This window comes from Hyperolius riggenbachi, chromosome 3, assembly GCF_040937935.1.
Source record: "Hyperolius riggenbachi isolate aHypRig1 chromosome 3, aHypRig1.pri, whole genome shotgun sequence".
NCBI lineage: Eukaryota > Metazoa > Chordata > Amphibia > Anura > Hyperoliidae > Hyperolius > Hyperolius riggenbachi.
This window is the reverse complement of record NC_090648.1, coordinates 493511942-493538816: the sequence shown is the minus strand read 5'-3', so window position 1 is coordinate 493538816 and position 26875 is coordinate 493511942. Positions and strand designations below refer to the sequence as shown.

The 26875-nt window shown below is 45.9% G+C and overlaps 1 protein-coding gene across 2 annotated transcripts in view; it reads right to left on the bottom strand.

Annotated features, from left to right (window-relative positions):
• The window catches only part of PPARA (peroxisome proliferator activated receptor alpha), a 52358-nt gene extending 27472 nt beyond the window's left edge, over positions 1-24886 (bottom strand). Inside the window, exons 1-3 of one of the 2 annotated variants that reach the window (XM_068278213.1) lie at positions 24847-24886; positions 18754-18841; positions 2935-3192 (exon numbers count right to left, since the gene is read on the bottom strand). In XM_068278213.1, coding sequence (XP_068134314.1) covers positions 2935-3166 — 232 coding nt within the window. In that variant the 5' untranslated portion in view covers positions 3167-3192; positions 18754-18841; positions 24847-24886. Of the gene's footprint in view, positions 1-2934; positions 3193-18753; positions 18842-19393; positions 19477-24846 lie in introns of those variants that run through there. The other variant, XM_068278212.1, reaches the window with a different exon arrangement.
• Positions 24887-26875: the final 1989 nt, after the last annotated feature.

The window sequence follows — 26875 nt, the reverse complement described above, 5'->3', positions numbered from 1 at the left end:
TGTCCGATTCGATTTGATTCATTGATTCGATTCAATCAGACATGTCCGATCGGGATTCGATTCGATTCAATTTGCCATTGTTTTGAAATGACAACTTGAATTGAATCAAATCCCGATCGGACATGTCGGATTGAATTGAATCGAATCAATGAATCGAACAAAAAAATTGAATGGTGGAGATAGGGCTTAAAAGATTCCTCACAGCTTGAAAGCTACTATCCCAGAAAACTATTCTAACAGAACATCACAGAAATGGTTAAAGAGACACTTAAGCCAGAAAAAAAAAAAAAAAAAGAATTTTACTCACCTGGGGCTTCTACCAGCCCCCTGCAGCAGTCCTGTGCCCTCGCAGCCACTCACTAATCCTCTGGTCCCCCGCTGCCAGTTAGTTTAGTTTTTGCCGACAGGCCCGTCAGGACTGGCCACGCGTAGCTTTTTCCGCATTCCCGACTGTAATTAGCGCTATTGCGGGCCGCAACGTAAATTCGCGTTGCCGCATTACGAACGCATACATATGCAGCAACGCATATTTTTGTACGCGTTGCGGCCCACAATAGCGCTAATTACAGTCGGGAATGCGGAAAAAGCTACGCGTGGCCAGTCCTGACGGGCCTGTCGGCAAAAACGAAACTAGCTGGCAGCGGGGGACCAGAGGATTAGTGAGTGGCTGCGAGGGCACAGGACGGCTGCAGGGGGCTGGTAGAAGCCCCAGGTGAGTAAAATTCTTTTTTTTTTTTCTGGCTTAAGGTTCACTTTAAACACAACATTTTCGCCTGCTATTCAGCTTCAAATCTGCATCCAAACTGTAGATAACAGTATCTCTTTTACTTGTTAAACACAAATGTATCAACTCTGGAATGTAAGCAAACACTCTCTGAGAAACTGTCTCTGCTTCAGGCACACACAGTGTTCAGCATAGCTCATTAGAAGGTTTTAATATATAATAAAAAAGTTATAATAGAAAAATAATAAAATGCAATGCCAGCTTTCAGGGCAAGAAAAACTACTTTGGAAACTTGTAATTTGAAAACAGATAATATTAGGTGTGCACAAAAGCAAATATGATAACTGTATGAGTAATAATAAGTAGGAAAACACATTTTTATTGAATGTTATGTCAGAGTTTCAGATCACTTCAATCCCTACCACAGCCAAAGCCAACTCCCTCTCATGGTTATTGCGGAAATACATTCACAACGAATGACATGTTTGTGATTTCGCAAATCTGAACCTGAGAAAATTCAGAATTCTATGCAAAATAGAATGAGAGACCCTCCAGGTGTGCAGCATGGCTGGTGACCTCCGCACAGCCTTAGTGAATGAGGCCCACTGTCCGTGTCGCCCTGTGTGACGTCAACTGTCTGGTCACTGCTGGAGCAGCCTTGGTGAATAAGACCCCCTGCCCCGGACGCTGTACTGTGGTCCTGTGTGACGAGTCACCTGTCTGGTCACTGCTGGCAGAGCCATTGGAGCCGGGGCTGTGTCCCCCTCTAGTGATAGACCTCCCCCCGCCAGGCATACCTATGAAATAGCCGCTGGGACACTTGGGTGCAGGATACAGCCAATATACAGCCTATCCTGCTCCTGCACAAGTCCCGGCGGCGTTAATTACTATTCCCCCTCCAGGTCCGTGTGGATGGTGGGTGATGATGTAATTCAGCTATTGCTGGCGGCCGAATTATAGTGTTTTAAAAGTAATTTAAGCTCAGTCTTCTGACGGGGCCGATGTTGCTCACTGAGCGCCACTACAGCCATAATTCAGATCTGTTAAAATAGCACCCAAATCGCCTGTGCTGTTTTAGCAGCGCTCGCCCCCCAGGGGTGCAGCCTTAGAGAATGAGCCACCCGCCAGTGACGCTGTACTGCAGTCCTCTCTGATGGCTTACATGTCTGGTCGGCACTGGAGCTGCATTCTCTGATGAGAGACCCTCAGAGGTGCAGGCTTAGTGCCTCCACCGCCCGTGATGCTGTACCGCAGCCTTGTGTGACGGCTCACCTGTCCAATCACTGCTGGTGGAGCCACTGGAGCCAGGGCTGTGCCTGACTCTAATGAGAGACCCCCCCAGGGATGCAGCCTTAGGCCAGGTGCACACTTCGTAGAAACGCTAGCGTTGTGGAAAATGCTGCATTTTTGGTGCATAAAACGCAATTGTAAAACACGTGAAAAACGCATATGCGTTTTGGATATGCGAACCACAAACGCATTAAAAACACACGCATGCTGCAGATTCTCGGACCCTACGCAATGGAAACTGTTCCATTGCCGTGCATTGGGTTCAGGTTACCCGCAGTGCGATGCGGCTATGTAGCCGCATTTGCACCGCTTCTAATGGAAATGGGCCCTAAGTGAATGAGCACCCCGCTCGTGACCCTGTACCGTGGGGTCCTTTGAGATGGCTAACCTGTCTGGTCAGTGCTGACATTGGAGCCGGAGCTGTGTCCCCCTCTAGTGACAGACCTCAGGGGTGCAGCATTAGTGAATGAGCCCCTCCCCACACCTGTGATGCTGCACCCCAGTCCCGTCTGATGGCTCACCTGTCTGGTCAGTGCTGACATTGGAGCCGGAGCTGTGTCCCCCTCTAGTGACAGACCTCAGGGGTGCAGCATTAATAAATGAGCCCCTCCCCACACCTGTGATGCTGCACCCCAGTCCCGTCTGATGGCTCACCTGTCTGGTCAGTGCTGACATTGGAGCCGGAGCTGTGTCCCCCTCTAGTGACAGACCTCAGGGGTGCAGCATTAATGAATGAGCCCCTCCCCACACCTGTGACGCTGCACCCCAGTCCCGTCTGATGGCTCACCTGTCTGGTCAGTGCTGACATTGGAGCCGGAGCTGTGTCCCCCTCTAGTGACAGACCTCAGGGGTGCAGCATTAATGAATGAGCCCCTCCCCACACCTGTGACGCTGCACCCCAGTCCCGTCTGATGGCTCACCTGTCTGGTCAGTGCTGACATTGGAGCCATTGGAGCCGGGGCTGTGTCCCAGGTACTGGTACTCCGCAGTGCTGAACGAGGTGGAGCCGTCCTCTCCGATGTTCTCAGAGATGTCCTGGATGTCCCCCAAGTCCTGGAAGAACTCCCGAGGCAATGGGCTGCCGATCTCGTCATCCTGCAGGGGGGTGATGGTGCAGAACTCCACGTCAGTGTCTACCGAGATGGCGGACATGGCAGGCCGGGTCTGTAACCATCACACTGCGGAAAACACAAACGCACCTCAAATACCGATCTTTTGCCACAAAATCTCTACACCAATTATACAGAAAACAGACATAGAACTGTAAATGTGGCCACTAATGCTCCAACTTCCCAAACAATCGACCGGCTTATCTGATGAATGCAATTGGTTGTTAACGATCGATAAGGTCCACTAACGGGAAGTGAAGACGTACCCAAATCAATAGAATCGTTCAGAAATGGATCAACTCCATTGATCTGATCAAAGTGGAATTGATTTCCCTTCCCGTTAGTGGACCTGATCAATCATTTCCGACTGATCTAATTAATCAGATCTGGTTGATCAATTGGGAAATTGGGCTGGGAGCCAATCAATAATTCAATAGCCCATTTTTACATGTAACAGTTTTCATCAGACTCCAAAAACTGCTGTACACAAATTCTATATCATGCAGTCTGACTCTCACTACTTATTTTTCTACAACAGGCTGTGAACACAGCAGGCCAGAGGAACACCTCTCTAGCATCATCTGCGATACCATCTGATTGTGTTTACCAAATTCTGATACCCCCTGATTTTGTTTACTGATACCCCAATTCCCTCTGACCGTGTTTACAAAACTCCCTTGTGAAGAACAATAAACACAACTAGACTGCTAAATAGTACTTGATTGCAAACAAAGGATATAAGCTTCTAAAATGTATTGCATTCAACATTATCCTGTACTAAACCCTTTTACCAGCGATGAGGTTTCCTCTGTAGATAGAGTCCCTACTTGGTGATTGCTGTAGGTAAAGTAGGGACTCCTTCTATGGAGAAAACCTCAATGCTGGTGAAAGGGTCCAGTACAGAATGTTGTTGCTTGCAATCCATTTTGGAAACTCGTATCATTCACTTTGCAACTCAATACAATTTTGTAATCTAGTTGTCTTTATCACTACTAGTGTTCAAGCAGATCCGAGATGAAAAATAAACTATAACAAGTAACTTGTCTATATATATATATCTTATCTAAAATTTAGATGGTTTACACAGCAAATCTAGCTGCAAACAGTTTTAATAGAATATGATTATTTATTCCTGTGATACAATGACAGCAGCCATGTTGTTTGTAAACATTACACACAGGCAGGCTTATCTGTATCTTGAGCCATCTGCCTAATCCCCTCTCCTCCTCCCCTCTGCCTCTGAAATCAATGGCTAGTAATACCTCCCCCTCCTCCTGCCCAGACTGAGCTACCATGAGCCTTTGCTACTGCCAAGGCTCTCTGAAAACCCGTGGGCGTGGCTTTTTTAGTTTATAGGGATTTAGAGTATTAAAACAAAAAAAAAAGTATTTGGCTTGAGGAATGCTCTATAAACAATAGGAAAGGAACACAATTATGCAATGTGTAAAAGTTCACCTCGGATCCACTTTAAGGTGCCCATACATCTAGCGATTTTGCTGTACGGTCAACCATTCAAGTCGATAATTTTATCCAATCGAGAGAGAAACTAGTGTGTTCCAGTGTGCCCAATCGATGAAAAGTGGCTGATATTTCAAACCGATCAGCTTAGTCGACTTAGCAGGATGCAAGTTATCGGTCGTGCGCACAGGAATTGCCTACTGTTTACGTATCATTTAATCAACTGAAGTGATTTTTGCATTCAGAGCAGGGAGACACAACATCTGTCAGATCGATTAGTGAAGGTCAGTCGCATAGGATATCACTTGTAGTGTGAGGGTCACTAGAAGTTCGAGTTTTGATCAACCATACTGAAGTCGATTTCCCAATAAAGTTGATCGTTTTGTCGACTGAATCAGAATCGCTAGATGTATGGCTACCTTAAAGGATACCCGAAGTGACATGTGACATGATGAGATAGATATGTGTATGTACAGTGCCTAGCACACAAAACTATGCTGTGGTTCTTTTTTTTTTTTTTTTCCCTTTCTCTGCCTTAAAGAGTAAGTGGCTGACTCAGTCCTGACTCAGACAGGAAGTGACTGCAGTGTGACCCTCACTGATGAGAAATTCCAAATATAAAACACTTTCCTAGCAGAAAAATGGCTTCTAAGAGCAAGAAAGAGATAAAAAGGGGAATTTCTTATCAGTGAGGGTCACACTGTAGTCACTTCCTGTCTGAGTCAGGACTGAGTCAGCCACTTGCATACCTGATATTTCACTCTTTCAGGCAGAGAAAGAAAAAAAGGAACACAGCCTAGTTATTTGTGTGCTAGGCACTGTACATACACATGTCTATTTCATCATGTCACATGTCACTTCGGGTATCCTTTAAGTGTCTTGAGTGCAGAGCGTTAATGACTGTTTGTATGTAAACTGACCACTCCCCTCATCACCTGCTGTCCTTTTAAAATCATAGTCCCAAGGATGAGCATAGCAGAGGACTGATAAGGCACTTTTCCTTCAATGACTTTAGGTTGCTGGAGAGGGAATTCTGAGCGGAAGGGGAGCAGAGGATATAACCTGCTGTGCTTCCTTGTGTGCTACTATGACCATCATTTTGGGTTTATAAAATGTTAATGGACTTTTTTAAGTTTGACAAATCTAAACTGTTGACTGTTTTGCAAAAGTAAGGACTAGATGTTTGGAAAAAATCTGCTGCAGCAATACTGTGAATTCTTCCCCAATCTGTACAATGCGGTCATGCTGCCTGCAGGTGTAACTATACGTCACTGTTCCTAGAATCATTCCAGTCATTATACAAAATGTCATATTCCTCAACTCCCGATACACAGTTGTGATCCTGGAAATCCTACTCTAAGCCACCAGTGCCAGGGACTGCACCATGACTCCCAGAGACAGTGTATGAGATCGCAATGGGTGTATCAGAGACTGAACATTCCATACGGTACGTTGTATTGTACAGACTGGACACTCCATACAGTACGTGGTAGTGTACAGACTGGACATTCCGTACGGTACGTTGTATTGTACAAACTGGACACTGCGTACGGTACGTTGTATTGTATAGACTGGACATTGCATACAGTACCTTGTACTGTAGGGACTGGACACTGCGTATGGTACGTTGTATTGTACAGACTGGACATTCCGAATGGACTGGACACTGTGTACGGTATGCTGTATTGTACAGACTGGACATTGCGTACGATACTTTGTATTGTACAGACTGGACATTGCGTACGGTACTTTGTATTGTACAGACTGGACATTGCATACGGTACGTAGTATTGTACAGACTGGACACTGCGTACGGTACATTGTATTGTACAGACTGGACATTCCGTATCGTATGTAGTATTGTACAGACTAGACATTCCGTATGGTACGTAGTATTGTACAGACTGGACATTCCGTACGGTACGTTGTATTGTACAGACTGGACACTGCGTATGGTACGTTGTATTGTACAGATTGGACACTGCGTACGGTACATTGTATTGTACAGACTGGACATTCCGTATCGTATGTAGTATTGTACAGACTAGACATTCCGTATGGTACGTAGTATTGTACAGACTGGACATTCCGTACGGTACGTTGTATTGTACAGACTGGACACTGCGTATGGTACATTGTATTGTACAGAATGGACATTCCGTATGGTACGTTTTATTGTACAGACTGGACACTGCGTACGGTACATTGTACTGTATAGACTGGATATCGCGTACGGTACGTTGTATTGTACAGCTTGGACAGTGTACAGTACGTTGTATTGTACAGACTGGGCATTGCGTACGGTACGTTGTATTGTATGGACTAAACATTGCGTTTGGCACATTGTATTGTACAGACTGGACATTCCGTATGGTACGTTTTGTTGTACAGACTGGACACTGTGTACGGTACATTGTACTGTATAGACTGAATATTGCGTATGGTACATTGTATTGTACAGAATGGACATTCCGTATGGTACGTTTTATTGTACAGACTGGACACTGCGTACGGTACATTGTACTGTATAGACTGGATATCGCGTACGGTACGTTGTATTGTACAGCTTGGACAGTGTACAGTACGTTGTATTGTACAGACTGGGCATTGCGTACGGTACGTTGTATTGTATGGACTAAACATTGCGTTTGGCACATTGTATTGTACAGACTGGACATTCCGTATGGTACGTTTTGTTGTACAGACTGGACACTGCGTACGGTACATTGTACTGTATAGACTGAATATTGCGTATGGTACATTGTATTGTACAGCTTGGACAGTGTACGGTACGTTGTATTGTACAGACTGGGCATTGCGTACAGTCCGTTGTATTGTACAGCTTGGACATTGTGTATGGTAAGTAGTATTGTACAGACTGGACATTGCGTACGGTACGTTTTATTGTACAGATTGGACATTGTGTACGGCACATTGAATTTTACAGAATGGACACCGTGTACGGTACGTTGCATTGTATAGACTGGACATTCTGTGCAGTACGTTGTATTGTCCCTAGTGCTGGTGACATAAAACATGTGACATGAATGACTTGCGGTTCTACTATAGTTGTGTAAACGGAACGTGGAGCGATAACAGCCCTCAAGGTCACATATGCTCCACGCAACTACAAACCAGCATTACTGCACATTATTCCCTGCTGTCATCTGTCACCAGTCACTACTCAGAAGGGACAACTTCACAACTCCCTGAAGTGTCCCTGTCACATGCAGGACAGGTCTTCCTGCATGTCACCAACACATAATTACACAGGCAGGTACAGAAACAGTAATGTTTCCCTTGAAGTGTGCAGACACTGCCTGGGGAAGAGGTCTCTGATCAGCTGATGCCAAAGAAAACCCTTTTAAATGACTTGATCAGGAGACCAGGCCCCAGCCACATCTGTGCACCCCCTCCTTGTTGTGTGAACAGCAGGATGATACAATCCAAGCAGCAGCCACGCCCACAGAAACTGAAACACTCCCTGGAGTCTGTTGACGCTGGCCATGTGATCAAAACGTCAAGACAGGATTCTTGGCTCCAGAACCTTTATTCCATGCAAGAAAATGTAACATTTGAGAACTCTTAACTACTAAGCTATCCGATATAACATTACATGTGTGTCTAGGGATGGCATTGAATTGAAATCTCCAGGTAAAATATGCTTACTTTAGTTTCCAAGAGGGTAGAAAGGGGGGTAAGAGCATATATGGGGTTTCCACAGTTCTCTGTGTGCTATTGGAGTTCCCTTTCGTCAAGGAAACACGAGGTGAAAATAAACTGATGAGAAACAATTGCATCTATCCTCCTAATAAATGGCTGTTTTATTGAAATCTGCTCATAAGTTTTTACTATTTAGTCGCCTCTGCTAGTGTGATGGGCTCACGAGTAGTTACCTACTCGAATTTGTGATTCAAATGAGGATGAATTGCCTCAGCTGTGTGCATGAGAGATGAGGGGCTAATCACCCAGAATTCCGTTGGCTTCTATGCGACCCAAACGTCTTGCATGCGGCTTTTGGGATGCGTTGCAAGACTCAATACCATGCACTTCCTCCTTCAAGCCAACGGAATTCTGGGTAAATTAACTATGCACACAGCTGAGGCAATTAAGCCTCATTTGAATCACAAATTCGAGTAGGTAACTATTCGTAACTACCTGTGAGCCCATCACTAGCCTTCACTCAATGACACATTCAATTAAGTATGCCAGAGCTAAAATCTATGAAATGTTGATACTTTTAATCTCTTCCTTGCTATCAGAAGCCATTTTCTGCCAGAAAAGTGTTTTATGGCTGTAATTCCTTGTCGGCGATGTGTAGTTGTCTCACTAGTAGGATTGGTCAATGAGATGCAAATAATTCTGCATTGACGCAGGTTTATGCAAATTTTGTATGCAAATTTAAGCACGCCCCTTGCCTATGAAATCCATTAATTTGATAAAGTGTTAAAATTGGGTTTTGGTTACTATGAATTAATTAACACAGTAGCACATATGCACTCCCCGCAGAGCTGTTGTGAATGCACTGAGAATGTTGTGCGCACTAATCGCAGAGGTGTTGTCTATCTCCCGTAAACCTGGTTCAGATTGTACATGAGGAATGTGTAATAGAGGAAGAATCTCCTCATTCTCCTGCAGAGTACCTGCACATCACTCTTACATGTACCCACAGTTACATTAGTAGGACTAGTAGAGATAAAAAACACAGGGACACTGGGAGCCCGATATCGTGTATTACCGTTGCGTAAGATGATCTAGTGTAGAAAAAATATACTCACAATTCTGGGTTGCTATCTAGGCAACCACCATCAGAACGTGTGGAGAAGTACCGTCTCCACTCGGCCTTGTCGGTCGCCGCTCCCGGAAAAAGATACTACTATAATGAACTTACAGTAAGTATAAACCCACGTAGTGGGGTATTAAAAAGTAATAACCACTGTGGGAGGCGCCCTTAAGTCTCATAATATACGGATCATATAGAGTTTATTAATAGCACTATGGACTGGACAACGCGTTTCGCGACCGCAAGTTGCTTCCTCAGGTCAAATAAAGTGCTGTATGCCAGAGATGTGCAGCGTGGGCGCCATCAACGAAATGCGTTGTCCAGTCCATAGTGCTATTAATAAACTCGATTTATATGATCCATATGTGTACGAGCCTTCATAACAGGTAAGACGCACTATGCTTATCTGTGTTCAATTGATATTTATATATTATGAGACTTAAGGGTGCCTCCCACAGTGTTTACCACAGTTACATTGCCTAGGGCCTGATAGATGTTCAGATTGTGCATGAAGAATGCATAATAGAGGAAGAATCTCCTTATTCCCCTGCAAAGTACCTGCACATCACTCTTACATGTACCCACAGTTACAGTACCTAGGGCCTGATCAATGTTCAGATTGTGCATGAAGAATGTGTAATAGAGGAAGAATCCCCCTATTCTCCTGCAGAGTACCTGCACATCACTCTTACATATACCCACAGTCACATTGCCTAGGGCCAGATAGATGTTCAGATTGTGCATGAAGAATGTGTAATAGAGGAAGAATCCACCTATTCTCCTGCAGAGTACCTGCACATCACTCTTACATATACCCACAGCTACATTGCCTAGGGCCTGATCCATGTTCAGATTGTACATGAAGAATGTGTAATAGAGGAAGAATCTCCTCATTCCCCTGCAGAGTACCTGCACATCACTCTTACATGTACCCACAGTTACAGTGCCTAGGGCCTGATAGATGTTCTTTGTTTCTGTCTGCACCTTCTACAAGTACTCTTACCAAGGACTAGGTTTTGGTTTATATTTAACAGCTTCTCTACAGCATAATCCTAAGTTTACTTAAAATGCATTTCAGGTGTACATAAAAAACACAGAGGTACACTATTGCTTTAAGAGACTCTGTAAGGAAAAAAAACCCTCTGGGAGATACCTCGGAAGTGGGAAGCCTCATTGGGACTCTGACCTGTCCTCTGAAGCTTGGGGGAATCCAGCGCTGGCTCCCCCGAAAGTCCCTTGACAAATACTGACAAGGGTGCGCAGGCGCATGTAATATTTACCTACCACGATCCTGCGCAGGCGCTCTAGCGGCTCTACGTTTGGACTAAGGCGGAAATAGCAGAGCCCGATCGATCCGCTCTACTGCGCAGGTGCAAAGGATTAGCGTGTGCGAAGTAGAGCGAACACGATCAGGCTCGGCTATTTTCGCCAAGCCCGAATGAAGAGCCGCTAGTGCACCTGCGCAGGATCGCGGTAGGTAAATAATTACCTCGCCGCTGTTTGGGGGCTGCAGCGCTGGATTGCAGGGACACCGCAGGAGAGGAATCATCGTTAGGATCCAGAGGCAAGTATTCCCCAGAGGGGTTATTTATGTTACAGGTTAACTTTAAAAGTTTGAGCATCCCAACACATTAATAGGTGGCTGGATGGTGTAATGGTTAAGGGCTCTGCCTCTGACACAGGAGACCAGGGTTCGAATCTCGGCTCTGCCTGTTCAGTAAGCCAGCACCTATTCAGTAGGAGACCTTAGGCAAGTCTCCCTAACACTGCTACTGCCTATAGAGCGCGTCCTAGTGGCTGCAGCTCTGGCGCTTTGAGTCCGCCAGGAGAAAAGCGCGATATAAATGTTATTTGTCTGGTCTAATATTGTCTGTTTAATAAGTGTCAATTCTATATGGGTTGTGAGCTCCTGCTCACTTAATCACAATCCTTCCAACATTTTCAAATTAGACATTGGGAAACTTAACACACCCCCTAGTCACGCCTACCATGAAGTTTTTTTAAAGAATTTTGTTTTTTAATTAATATTTTATCCCTTTATATTTAAAAAATAACTGTCAGGCTACAAAAGCTAATTTAAACCTCTATTCTCCTGTGTTAAACAGTTTAGAAGGAAGCCAAAAAGGCATTACTGAAGATAAAAATCTCTCTTACATTTGATGTGTGCTTATCAGCAAAGCTGTTATTCCCAAGCTCTTAAGAAGATGCAAGCCGCATACCATACTGCAAAGCATTCTGGGGCTCTCCCCTCGGCTGCTAATGAGAAGTTATAGGGTCAAGTAACAATAGCATGTAACTCAGTCCAGCGCACAGCACTGATAAATCTCCCGAGTACACTGCAGGAGTCAGCTATTGTTCCTAGCCACATGGCTAATTAACCACTTCACCACTGAGGGGTTTTACCCCCTGACCACCAGAGCAATTTTCACCTTTCAGCGCTCCTTCCATTCATTCGTCTATAACTTTATCATTACTTATCGCAATGAAATGAACTATATCTTGTTTTTTTCGCCACCAATTAGGCTTTCTTTAGGTGGGACATTATGCCAAGAATTATTTTTTTCTAAATGTGTTTTAATGGGAAAATAGGAAAAATGTGGGGAAAAAAAAAATTATTTTTCAGTTTTCGGCCATTATAGTTTTTAAATAATGCATGCTACTGTAATTAAAACCCATGAAATTTATGTGCCCTTTTGTCCCGGTTATAAAACCGTTTAAATTATGTCCCTATCACAATGTTTGGCGCCAATATTTCATTTGGAAATAAAGGTGCATTTTTTTCAGTTTTGCGTCCATCCCTAATTACAAGCCCATAGTTTATAAAGTAACAGTGTTATACCTTCTTGACTTAAATATTTAAAAAGTTCAGTCCCTAAGGTAACTAATTATGTATTTTTTTTAATTGTAAATTTTTGAATTTTTTTTTAATTACAAAAAAAAAAAAAAATGGGGAGTGTGGGAGGTAATGAGTTAATTTTTTGTGTAAAAGTCATTTATTTGTATGTGAAAAATGTGTAGGGTGTAGTTTACTATTTGGCCACAAGATGGCCACAGTAACTTTTTGCTTTATTGCGACCTCCAAGCCTCCTTCCGGAAGCTTGGAGGAAGAATAAGGAAGCTGGACACGTGAGTTTCTTCTCACAATGATCGCGCTGCCCATAGGAGAGCAGCGGGTCATTGTGGGGCTTAGATCAACGAACGGGAATGGATTTTCCCGTTCATTGATCTCCGGGCGAGCGGGCGGCGGCGGTTTTACTAGCGGCGGGCGGCGTGTTTACGAGCGGGAGCGCGGACAGCGTCGGGAACGCGGAAAGTACGTGTTTCACCGTCCCTGGTTTTTAAAGGATGGAAAAAGGGGCGGAGAAATACGTACGCGCGGGGGTAAAGTGGTTAATATTCACTGCACACTAGTGTTATTCAGTACGAGCTTTTCTGTGATCAGGAAGCAGGCAGGACATGACGACACATTTGGCTTCATAGGAGACAGACAAACATGGAACCTGCCATGAGCTGTCAGGAGCATCATTCTCTGCATATACTATATAAAAATTCTGTAAATATGTAATGTAAGTACAGCCTATATTTAGCTACTGATATATGTGTTTATTTTCTCTGAGACCTTATACCTAACAGCTCCTCTTTAATAAATATTTCCCTCATATACCCTGCCTGTGGGTGGGGAGGAGGGTAAGGGTGCCCGTGGGTGGGGAGGAGGGTAAGGGTGCCCGTGGGTGGGGAGGAGGGCGCCTGGAGAAGGCAAAAAAAAAAAAAAAAAAAAATGATCGAGGCGCCAGCCGCGCCGAAGCGGGATGCGGAATGCCGGCATGACATTTCTTCCTACCTCCCTCGGAATCTGCCCGTGTCCCCCCCCCAGAGTAAAGTGCGCAGCGGAGCGGGCTGTAATCTTACCGGCGTCCATCCATGCGTACAGACATCTGGCTTCACTCAGCTTCCTGTGACGTCACAGGAAGCAGAGTGAAGTCGGATGCCGGTGTAATGTCTGATCACGCTGCCCGGAAGCTTCCTTCCACACTGAGTAGCACGCATGCGCAGTGTGAAGTGATTTATGCTGCTGATGGTAACATAATAAATATCTCCGCTTCCACACATCCTACACTCCTCAAATTTTCAGGGAAGGGAGGGGATCCCCCAAACTACCTATATGCCAAATTGCAGTCCCCGAGCCCCGCTGGTTCAGGAGATAGATTAGAAAAACCTATCTCGGGAACCAGTGGGGCTCGGGGGCTGCAGTTTGGCATATAGGTAGTTCGGGGGATCCTCTCCCTACCCTGAAAATTTGAGGAGTGTAGGATGTGTGGAAGCGGAAATATTTATTATGTCACCATCAGCAGCATTCTGAAATAGGAAATGTGACCACACAGTCTCCTACTGCGCATGCGGGGCAGCGCAAATCCACAGGCAGCGTAATCAGACACAACACCGGTACGCATGGATGGACGCCGGTAAGATTACAGCCTGCTCCGCACTCTGCCTCCAGGGGGGACACGGGGGGCAGATTCCGAGAGAGGGAGGTAGAAATGTAATGCCAACATCCGCCATCCCCCTTCGGCGCGGTTGGCGCCTCGATCATTTTTTTCATTCTCTCTGCCCACTGCCACCCGGGACTTGGGGGTGGTCATACCGGGATAGCGGGAGAGCCCCCCAAATCTGGACATTCCCGCAGGATTCTGGACAGTTGGGGGCATGTAATCACTCTTAGGAGAGCAATATGCCAGTGCACTCCTACTGGCAGGTACAACACCCCCTGCACCACACAGTGTACAGTAAAATCTAAGTTGTAGAAGGAGGCACACCACGGGCCAGAACTTTCATTCTTGTTAATTCTTGTTAATTTGCTGTGTCAGCACACACTACATGTTACGGGCTCCGTCCTTCATCAGGTGATGAAGAGAGGAGCCCATAAAATGTAGTGTGTGCCGACAAAGTAAATAAACAAGAACGAAATTTCTGGCCTGTGGTGTGCCTCCTTCTACAACTTAGATTTTTTATAAGATTCACTGGAACCCCGAATGCTGGAACTCAGATCTGTCCTCTTGCAGTAAAAGGCCCTGTCCTTCCCTATATCAGATATAGAAAAGGCAGAGGGCTTCTTGTGCAAGGTGGTGGGCTACACACTGGAACACCCAGCTGATACAGGGCTCCACTGAATCTTTATTCACCCATACGAAAGGGCACACCCTGGATCTTATATTTCATTCCGGACTTTTAATATCACACATGGATATAAACCCAGTGGTATGGTCAGACCACCACACCATCCACTTCTCTCTGACAGCACCAGCGATAAAACACAGAGGGAAAGAACTCATAAAATACCGTTCACTGAAAGATGTCTCACCCCAGCACGTTCAGAATATCCTCAACTTCGACGCATTAACCAATCATTGCGCAGACCCAGACTCCATGGTCCTGATTTACAACCATGCAGTGTCATCTGCCTATGACGCCCTCGCTCCAGTTCGCATCAAACGATCTACACCACCTCACCATGCACGGTGGTTTGACAGCTCACTAAAGGACCTAAAGAAAGAAGTGCGCAGACTAGAAAGGAAGTGGCGAAAATCTCAGAATTCAAAAGATAAACACACCCTTGTCTCTCACCGGGAAAGCTACCAAAATGCGTTTACCAAGAAAAAATCCTCCTACCTATCACAGGAGATCGCAAAGGCCGCCAACAGACCAGCCCAACTATTCCGCACAGTTGATAGACTATGTAATCCATCCTGTCTAAAACCCACTATAACTCCCTCAAAGGAGCTATGTGAGAAATTTGCCTGCTACTTTGCTGACAAAGTATCTTCTATTCGGTCTCTCATTCAGTCCACAGCACCCAAGACTCATGCAACTAATGGAAATAGCTGCAAAAACAACCTAACACCCTGGACTGATTTCAAAAGTATTAGCGAGGAAGAGATCTCAGACACCCTCTGTCGTCTCCGCCAGACAACCTGCGACCTGGACCCTGGGCCAACTAAACATATGCTGAAATGCCCTGACCTGCTTGGTCCAGCATTTCACAAAATAGTAAATTGCTCTCTGCAAGCAGGGAGGTTTCCTACCTCTCTAAAAGAAGGAATCATCAAGCCCCTTCTCAAAAAACCTTCCATGGATCCAGATGCTATGAGCAGCTACAGACCTGTCTCCAACCTCCCCTTCTTAGGTAAAGTTATTGAAAAGGCTGTCTATCTGCAACTTGAAACCAGGCTGTCAGTAAACAACATCCTGGACCCTCTACAATCTGGCTTTAAGAAACACCACAGCTGTGAAACAGCCCTCATCCAAGTCTGCAACGATCTGCTCATGGCAAGGGACAGAGGGGAATGCTCCATCCTAATCCTGTTGGATCTCTCAGCTGCTTTTGATACAGTTGACCATGAAATCCTGCTTAACAGACTGCAGGAGTACTGTGGCATCAGTGGATCAGTCCTCCAGTGGTTCAGATCATTCCTGACTGACAGAACACAGAGAGTATCCCTAGGACCTATAATGTCCAAACCTGCACCTCTACAATTCGGAGTGCCACAAGGATCAATCCTATCCCCTCTGCTGTTTGCAATCTACATGTTGCCACTCGGTACACTTATCCAACGACATGGCCTGACGTACCACTGCTACGCCGATGACACACAGCTATACCTGTCCTTCAAACCTGGTGGAACAGACCCTACCCCAAAAATAAACTCTTGCTTAGCTGAGCTTCAGGCATGGATGAATGATAACTGGTTGAAACTGAATGCTGACAAAACTGAGGTCCTGTTTGTCCAAAGCCAGTGCTCGCCATCAAAACAGCTCTATCCTAAAGCAACACCAATCAGGATTGGGAATTCAGACATAAACAGCTCCAACCTTGTGCGCAGCCTTGGCGTACTAATCGATGGGGAATTGAGTTTCAGAAACCAAATTTCATCTGTAGTTAAATCTTCCTTCTTTCATCTGAAGAACATTGCAAAGATTAAACATCTGATTCCCCCAGAGGATCTTCAAACCCTAGTCCACGCCTTCATCACATCACGGCTGGACTACTGCAATGCCCTTTATGCTGGCCTCCCCAAAAAAGACCTGCGTCGCCTGCAATTAGTGCAGAATGCTGCTGCCAGATTGCTAACAAACCAGCCTCGCCACTGTCACATTACACCGATCCTTCGCTCACTGCACTGGCTACCAGTAGAATGGAGAATACTCTTCAAGATTGGACTGCTGACATTCAAATCCCTGCACAATCTGGGCCCTGGATACATGAAGGACTTGCTGAAGCTGCACCACACCTCTCACAACCTCAGATCAGCAAGTTCTATAAACTTGGTCACTCCCAGAGTGCACCTCAAAAAATCTGGAGACAGAGCCTTCTGTCATGCTGCCCCTACTCTTTGGAACTCCCTACCACACCCAGTAAAGACAGCACCATCCCTGGAGCTATTCAAATCCAGACTGAAAAGCCACCTGTTTAGCCTGGCATTTCCAGATTTATAAAATTCTTCCCCTGTACCACGATGGTCGGAGCCATGCTTATGCGCTTTGAGTCCCACGGGAGAAAAGCGCTTTACAAATGTTATTTGTTGTTGTTGTTGTTGTTTATTATACAGACAACATTCTTGGGCATTCATGTTGGCAATGACAATCTTGGATGGGTACACTGTCAGCTTCCTGGTCAGGAGCTTTGTTTTGTTCCCAAAAGCCGATGCCATCTTAAAAGAGCTTTAAAAATTCCTAAGCGTTGGCAGTGACGAGATGCCTTTTATCTTACATACTTTCAATCGGCAAGATTGATATATGCAAATCAGAGGAGTCGGTGGAATCCTAAACTGAGAAGTCGGAGGATTTTTGTACCGACTCCACAGCCCTGAAGCTACCGTGTTTCCCCGAAAATAAGACACTGTCTTATATTTATTTTATCTTCAAAATATGTGCTAGGGCTTATTTTCGGGGAGGTCTTGTATTTTGTTGGGGTAGCCAGATCTTCTTTAGTCTATATATAGTCAGATCGCCCCTGTATAGCCAGTGTATATATAGTCAGACCCCCCCTGCGTAGCCAGTGTATATAGTCAGATCGCACCTGTATAGCCAGTGTATATAGTCAGTCCCCCCCGTGAACAGCGTATGTATGTATGTATGTATGTATGTATGTATGTATGTATGTATGTATGTATGTATGTATGTATGTATGTATGTATGTAATATATATATATATATATTTTTTTTTTTTTTTTTTTTTTTTATGCAATTCTATGCAAGGCATGCACGCAGCGCTGGAGGTCCCCAGACTCCATAAGAAATATATAAGTACAGAGGGGCTGCAGCCCCTCTGTGTGTGTGTATATATATATATATATATACCACCCTTTATAGCCAGTGTATATAGTCAGACATCCCCTGTTCAGCCAGTGTATATATAGTCAGAGCCCCCCATGCTCGCCTGTTCGCTCAGCCGCTCACCTTACCTAATCTGCTCCCGCTCCTGGCCCCCACCTTTAAAGTCTGGATCCCCCTGCAGTTTATGCTGGCATAGCAGTGCGCACATCAGCAAAGACTTGTGGCGAAAGCAGCTATGGTAATGTATCCAGTAACAGCGCTGACAGGAAGTAAACAGAGGTCACTTCCTGTATAGGGCAACACTGTTACTGGATACATTACCGTAGCTGCTTTTGCCGCAAGTCTTCGCTGATGTGCGCACTGCTATGCCAGCATAAGCTGCAGGGGGATCCAGACTTTAAAGGGGAACTGAAGAGAGAGCTATATGGCGGCTGTCATGTTTATTTCCTTTTAAGCAATACCAGTTGCCTGGCAGCCCTGCTTGTCTATTTCTCTGCAGTAGTATCTGAATGAAACCAGAAACAAGCATGCAGCTAGTCTTGTCAGATCTGACTTTAAAGTCTGAAACACCTGATCTGCTGAATGCTTGTTCAGGGGCTATGGTTAATAGTATTAGAGGCAGAGGATCAGTAGGGCTGCCAGGCAACTGGTATTGCTTAAAAGGAAATACACATGACAGCCTCCATATACCTCTCTCTTCAGTTCCCCTTTAAGGTGGGGGCCAGGAGCGGGAGCAGATTAGGTAAAGCGGGCGGCTGAGCGAGCAGGCGAGCATGGGGGGACTGTCACTAGGTCTTATTTTCGGAGGATGTCTTATTTTAGGGGAAAGACTGTATTGGATGATATTTATACAGGTGTGCCAGGAGATGGGCTATAAATAGTTTATATTTTCTTAAGATTTTTTTTTTTAATTTGGTAGAATTCATGAACTTTGGTTGGTTTCATTTACAAATAGACCACATCCTGTTCACCTGATGTTATCTCAGCAAAAGCGAATTGTACTTTCCATTTAGGGTTCACATAAGCAACAACCAACATCCCAGAATAAATCCTCTCACCATTCTAGGTTCTGCGGAGCATGGAAGACCTGGAGGCCTCTGGCGCTCTGTCATAAAATCCCCATGTCTGGCCAGGAGTCGTGATCTTCTGCAGAGAAAGCAAAAACAAACGGAAGCATTAGCAAAGTCACAGATACATCCAGAAGACAAAGTTCCAGAGTTGTGCAAGAGGGGCGGACCCCAGACACCAGATGAGACACCTGGCAGCAAAGGACAGAGGGGCGGAGCCAGACACCAAAGGAGAGACACCTGGCAGCAAAGGACAGAGAGGCGGAGCCCCAGACCCCAGAGGAGAGACATCTGGCAGCAGAGGACAGAGGGGCGGAGCCAGACACCAGAGGAGAGACACCAGGCAGCAAAGGATAGAGGGGCAGAGCCAGACACCAGAGGAGAGACATGGCAGCAAAGTACAGAGGGGTGTAGCCCCGATATCAGAGGAGAGACTCCCGGCAACGGAGGACAGAGAGGCGGAGCAAAGACACTATAGGCGAGAGACTTGGCAGCAGAGGAGGGCAGGTACCTGGCAGCAGAGGAGGGCAGGTACCTGGCAGTAGAGGAGGGCAGGCACCTGGCAGCAGAGGAGGGCAGGCACCTGGCAGCAGAGGAGGGCAGGCACCTGGCAGCAGAGGAGGGCAGGCACCTGGCAGCAGAGGAGTGGGGTCAGTCAGCAGCTCATGGACGGACAAGAGGCTCAGTTCTCCTCCAGCCGTTCTCTGTCTCTCTCTCAGCGATTAGCAGCAGCTAATGGATTAATCATTACAGCTCTGTGTGAAATGATTAACCAGATAACACACAGCTCGACCTGGCTGATGCTCTGCAATGCTCCCGCCTGTTCCCAGGCATCACTCAGCACTTTTCCAAGATAAGCAGCCACACATACAATTCTGGTAAGAGTCAGAATGCCCACTATGACTGGGAAGTTGGACTGCTATGGGGCAGTTTCCTGTCTGGTGGGGCAGTAGGCAGTGTGAGAGCAGAGGTGTCCTGCAGTACAGGTGCTTATCTGGGGCAGTTTCCTGTCTGGTGGGGCAGTAGGCAGTGCGAGAGCAGAGGCGTCCTGCAGTACAGGTGCTTATCTGGGGCAGTTTCCTGTCTGGTGGGGCAGTCCCTTGCCTTGGTGGGGCAGTAGGCAGTGTGAGAGCAGAGGCGTCCTGCAGTACAGGTGATTATCTGGGGCAGTCCCTTGCCTTGGTGGGGCAGTAGGCACTGTGAGAGCAGAGGTGTCCTGCAGTACAGGTGCTTATCTGGGGCAGTTTCCTGTCTGGTGGGGCAGTCCCTTGCCTTGGTGGGGCAGTAGGCACTGTGAGAGCAGAGGTGTCCTGCAGTACAGGTGCTTATCTGGGGCAGTTTCCTGTCTGGTGGGGCAGTCCCTTGCCTTGGTGGGGCAGTAGGCAGTGTGAGAGCAGAGGCGTCCTGCAGTACAGGTGCTTATCTGGGGCAGTTTCCTGTCTGGTGGGGCAGTCCCTTGCCTTGGTGGGGCAGAAGGCAGTGTGAGAGCAGAGGTGTCCTGCAGTACAGGTGCTTATCTGGGGCAGTTTCCTGTCTGGTGGGGCAGTAGGCAGTGTGAGAGCAGTACTGCTAACTGACAGTAATGCCCTCCATCACTAAAACTGCATGGCGGGCCAGTCGTACACATAGAAGATCCTCAGCAGGGACTTTGCAGATCGATCGTCTAGCTCAAGTTTCCTCTAGCGTGTACAAGGTATATTAGCTGCTGATTACCATTGCGGAGTAATTGTGGTATAATAAAAACCCAAACTATCCCTAAAGAATTGAGCCTGATCCCTGGGAGCAATTGTGTGAGCACAGCCATCAGTGGGGAGGGGGTAGAGGGGATCCTGGGAGAGGACTCCAAACAGTCTTGTGAACTCTGCTAGAGAAATACAACAGTGAATTGGGTCACAGACAACAATGGTCAGATCTGGTTCTTCTTACACTACAAATATATTCAGAGATATAACTTCAGCATAGAGAATATGACAGGGAAACAGCCTGCAGCTATGAAAACACAACTACACACATTACCGATAAATGATACTTTGTCACAGAGATAAACACTTATCGTTCAGGCTCCACGATAATAAATACACAGGAATTTATGGGCAGAGATAGGTGACATTCACAGAGGTGAGACTGAAGGTGTTGTCTCAGGCAGCCAATCAGTTGTCAGCTATATAGAATAAAGTCTGTTATAGTAAACAGCAGTCTGTTGTATGCAAGAACTCTGCAATAATGATGCACACAAGTGACTAAGGCTACATCTCCCCCCACTGGCAGGGGTCTCATCATAGCCTCTGCAACGTATGACAGACATTACCAATCTATGCATGTCAGACATGACCAATCTATGCATGACAGACATTACCACCTATGTATGCCAGACATTACCAATCTCTGCATGCCAGACATTACCAATCTATGCACACCAGACATTACCAAGCTATAACAAGGTTCATCGCAGCCTCTGCGGCGCATGCCAGACATTACCAATCTGTGCATGCCAGACATTACCAAATGATAACAATGGTTCATCACAGCATCTGTGGCACATGCCAGATATTTCTAATCTATGATGATAGTTAAAGGAGTTATCAGGCACAAAAAAAAAATGGAGTTTCACTTACCTGGGGCTTCTACCAGCCCCATGAAGCCAACCTGTGCCCTCACCGTCACTCACTGCTGCTCCAGTCCCCCGCCGTACATTTTTACACATTCCCGCTGTGGTAAGATTGTTTCATTACTCAAGTTTGCTGATTGGGCCGCCTCCTCCCATTTTGTGTACAGTCATTCCCAGCGAGAAGATAAAGTACAGTAATTACACAACTGAGTCACTGTCACTCTGTACAGGTCATTGTACTCTTTAGCACTGAGATACAGCACCAATACAGGGCAAAGACCTCCACATAATAGCAGCATGGCCTCCAGCTAATGACACAAGCAGCAGGCATGAGACAGTCATCCCTATACCCCTCTCTCTGATCCGGGACACAGACCTCCATAACAACAGCACGGCTTCCAGCTAATGACAGAAGTAGCAGGCGTAGGGCAGTTACCACTATACTCTCTCTGATCCAGGACACAGACCTCCATAACAACAGCACAGCCTTCAGCTAATAACACAAGCAGCAGGCATGAGACAGTCATCCCTATACCCATCTCTCGCTCTGATCCGGGATACAGACCTCCATAACAGCAGCACGGCCTCTGGCTAGTGACACAAGCAGCAGGCGTGAGACAGTCCCCCTATACCCCTCCCTCTGATCTGGGACACAGACCTCCATAACAGCAGCACAGCCTCCAGCTAATGACACAAGCAGCAGGCATGAGACAGTGCCCCCTATACCCCCCTCTCTCTCTGATCCGAGACACAGACCTCCATAACAGCAGCATGGCCTTTGTCTCATGCCTGATGCTTGTCTCACTAGCCAGTCACTCCTATACTCCTCTCTCTGATCCGGGACACAGACCTCCATAACAGCAGCACAGTTTCCAGCTAATGACACAAGCAGCAGGCGTAGGGCAGTCACCACTATACTCCTCTCTCTGATCCAGGACACAGACCTCCATAACAGCACAGCCTCCAGCTAATGACACAAGCAGCAGGCGTGGGGTAGTCACTCCTATACTCTTTTCTCTCTCTCTATATTTATTTATTTATTTTTTTCTCCTTACACACCAGCTACAATAATACTCTTCTTTAGTATTTGCACATTTGCACAGTGGTGAGTGACTTTAGGAACGCCTGTGAAGATAAGGCGGCGGTTGCTTACAACAATCAGAGTGACAGATTGCAGTACGTGACGGCCGCAGGTAAGCGCAGACAATGCCCACTGCCCCCTCTCACCTCTATAAATACGGCTTACTCAGCACTGAGGCCCCGCAGGATGAAACCAGCCAACAGCCACCGAGAAGTGACTTTTCCTGCTGTGCAGGGTGAGGGAGCCATCATTACTGCTAAACCGCTCTATTATTACAGCAGTTACACAACGCCCCAAGACAAGGATCCAGTCTCAGCCAGACACCCGGCTATCATGTCAAACGGCAGAACGCTGCGGAAACAACTAATCACTCATGTCTCTACAGACTGCGTCAATCAACCAACCAATCAATCAATCAAGTTTCTACAGACCGCACAAAACAACCATTTTTTTTTTATTTTTTATTTTTTTTAAACAGGTGCTTTATCTTGGTAACTTTAAGGGAAGGGGGATGAAGCAGATCACTTTGGTGCCCGGTGTACAGAGTATCGAAGTGCTATGCTGTGCGCAGGACCGGGCCGAGGCAGAGGCGAGAGAGGCTCCTGCCTCAGGGCGCAGTGTAGGAGGGAGCACACAACTCACTCAGCTATCATTCCCCTATTGTGTTTGAAGCAGAGAGAAATAAGAAAAGGGGATACAGGGCAGTGACTGCAAATCAGATAGAGATTAAAGGAGAACTGTAGTGAGAGGGATATGGAGGCTGCCATATTTATTTCCTTTTAAGCAATACCAGTTGCCTGGCAGCCCTGATGGTCTATTTGCCTAAAGAAGTGTCTGAATCACACCAGAAACCAGCATGCAGCTAATCTTGTCATATCTGTCTAAATTTGTCAGAAACACCTGATCTGCTGCATGCTTGTTCAGGGCCTATGGCTGAAAGTATTAGAGGCAGAGGATTAGCTGAATAGCCAGGCAACTGGTATTGCTTAAAAGGAAATAAATATGGCAGCCTCCATATACCTCTCACTACAGTTCTCCTTTAAGGGCTCTTTTCCACTATGAAATGCGATCGTAATCGTGTTTCAATTTCCACCATGCGATTGAGCTACTATACTCATAGTCCAGCTCAATCGCATACAAAACGCAGCTGGATGACGATTGCGCTTTGACCAAAATCGCATCGCAATCGGATCGCACTAATGGAAATTGCTGCTGCAGTTTCCATTAGTTTAATGTACCTTGCGATTTGCAATCAGAAGCAAATCTCAAATCGCAGGCTAGTGGAAAAAGGCCCTAAAACCACTTAACGACCGCCTAGCACCGATAGGCGTCGGCAGGTCGCAGTGGTGTTTCCATGTCAGTTCACGGAGGGTGTCTCCGTGAACAGCCTGCGAGCCTCCGATCGTGGCTCGCAGGCGAAAAGTAAACACACGGGAAAGAAATCCCCGGTGTTTATGTCGCACGGCGCTGCTGTTGCAGCAGCGCCGTAAAGGAGATCGTCTAAAGCCTATCAGAGGCGGTACAGGACGGATCGCCGTCCTGTGCCGCCCACAGACAATAGGAGAGGGAGGGGGAATAGCGCTGCGGAGGGGGGCTTTGAGGAGCCCCCGCCCCCCCCCCCCCCCGCTAGGCACACGTGAGCAGCGGCGATTAGACCCCCCCAGCAGGACATCCCTCTAGTGGAGAAAAAAGGGGGAAGTCTGATCGCACTGCCTAAAACCGGATCTGTGATGGGGGCTGAAGAGCCCACACAGCACAGATCAACCAAAGCACCCCTGGTCCTTAAGTGGTTAAGGTGTTGGGGGGGGGCTGGAGCGCCTCTTAGTCTAATAGCAATCAGTGTGTGACGGCTGGGGTGGGAGGGATGGAGGGGCGCACTTTGGTGTCTCAGCCTTGGGTGCTGGAGGACCTTGTCCCGCCTCTGGCTGTCCGCCCTGCGCAAAAGTAATTTGGGGATCCAACGATCGTCAGACCCCAAATTACACCTCCCTCCGAGTTGCTACAACTAGGAGGGGGAATAGTATTTAGGATGGCCATGGATTTGAGCAGCAGCAGGGTGAGGTGTCATTTGGCTCTCCCTGCGCCTAGCTCACCAGCGGCGCCATAATACGTATGCGTGGGGGAGGGGGAAGAAGGGGTAAATGGCTGCAGGAGATGTATTTTTAATTGTTATCCACTAGCTGTCTCCACACTTTATCCTGTCTACTTAGAACAGTGTTCTGAGTTAACAGGAAGGGAGGGTTTTTTTGTGTTTACATTTGTGTTCGGCTCTCGCAATTAAGACAACGGATGCATTAAAGATGGACAGTTATGATCCTATAGATAACGCTGGATCCATCTGTACGTTTTTGTGTGAACCTATCAAAGAAACAGTCCTTCTGTAAACTCCACATACCTAGAGAGTTTTAAGCCAGCAACAGTAGAAAGCTTTTCGGACGTTTCCATTCACAGCCTGTGTTAAAAAAAATGCATGGTTTAGAACCTTTGGTAACAGTTTGTGTCGGCATCAGGGGAATGATTTACGGTTTGTTTCTGCCATACTTGCATACATGGCTTTCTCACATGACCTCCTCCACCCAAAACACAAAGGGATCATGCTGCAAAAAGCAGCATTTGGAGTAGACTTATACAGGAGGTCGATTTGTATTCAAGTATATACTGTACTTTTTCAGTCATATTGTTGGAGAGTGCTGGTCTCTACGCAAAAAAATAATTTTAGCCTGCCTGTGCTCTGGTGGGCCGACCGTGCTTGCACCTCGATTTGCTGCCAGAGGAGTGTGTCAGGGGACACGTCTGCCGCTTTCTCCTCCTGTAATTTGCGCTCTCCAGGTGTGATACTTTGACCCGCGCCGTACATTGGGAACATGATGTGAGGCCAGTTCAGAAGCACACAGTGAACCCTGGGCTGAATCACAGCTGAAGGTCCGGTATTAAAGGGTGAAGTCCAGCCAGCGAATCACGTTCACAGAACAAATAAACACGGAACCAGATGCAGACGCGCATCTATCACACGCTCCAATCAGAGATCCCCCAGTACATGACTCTTCCATATAAAGGTGAATTCTTACTCCTGTCTAAATAATAATATAAAGATGGGGCGATAAAAGTAGGAACCAGCAGCTACACACACACACACACACACACACACACACACACACACACACACACACACACACACACACACACCTAAATTGTATAGCTTCAGTCATTTTTCACCTTATGCATACAGGCAATTTTTACCTCCCATTCATTAGCCAATAACTTTAACACTATTTATCACAATGAATTGATCTTTATCTTGTTTTTTCAACCACCAATCAGGCTTTCTTTGGGTGGTACATTTTGCTAAGAATTATTTTTTTCTAAATGCATTTTAAACGGAATTATTAAGAACAAATGGAAGAAAAAAAAATATTATTTCTCAGTTTTCTGCCATTATAGCGTTAAAATAATACATGCTACCATAATTAAAACCTATGTATTTAATTTGCCCATTTGTCCCGGTTATTACACCATTTAAATTATGTCCCTATCACAATGTATGGCGCCAATATTTTATTTGGAAATAAAGGTGCATTTTTTTCAGTTTTGCTTCTATCACTATTTACAAGCTTATAATTTTAAAAATATTAGTAATATAACCTCTTCACATGCATATTAAAAAGTTCAGACCCTTAGGTAACTTTTTTTATTGCAAATTTTTTTTTATTTTACCATTAAAAATTTTATTTTGGTAATTTTTGGTGTGGGAGGTAAACCATTAATTTGAAATGTAATGTGTGTTTATTTAATTAAAAACTGCATTTAGATGTAGTTTTACTATTTGGCCACAAGATGGCCACAGTTTTTTTTTTTTTGTTTGTTTTTTTTGTTGTTTTTGTTTTAGTCCTAGAAGTCAGCGAGCACTCTCGCTTCCAGTATAGGGAGGAAGGGGAAACACTTTTTTTCTTCAGAAAGATCGCAGATTCTCAAAGAAGCCGTCAGTCTTTCTACCGCAAACTTAGATCAATGGATGCGAAAAATAAACTAATGAAATCTGATGCTGATCCCCTGCCTCTAATATTTTCAGCCATAGCTAATGAACAAGCATGCAGATTAGATGTTTCTCACTGAAGTGTGACTGGATTAGCTGTATGCTTGTTGCAAGTGTGTGATACAGGCACTACTGCAGCCAAAGATATAATCAGGACAGCCAGGCAACTGGTATTGTCTAAACGAAAATATATATGGCAACAGGGCTGTGGAGTCAGTACAAAAATCATCCGACTCCTCAGTTTATTGAAACCACTGACTCAGGTACCCAAACTTGCTCAGACTCCACAGCCCTGTATGGCAGCCTCTGTATACCCATCACTTCAGGTGTCCTTTAACTCAAAACACCACATTTACACTTCAATGCAAACATGGAGGCCCCTGTAATTCTT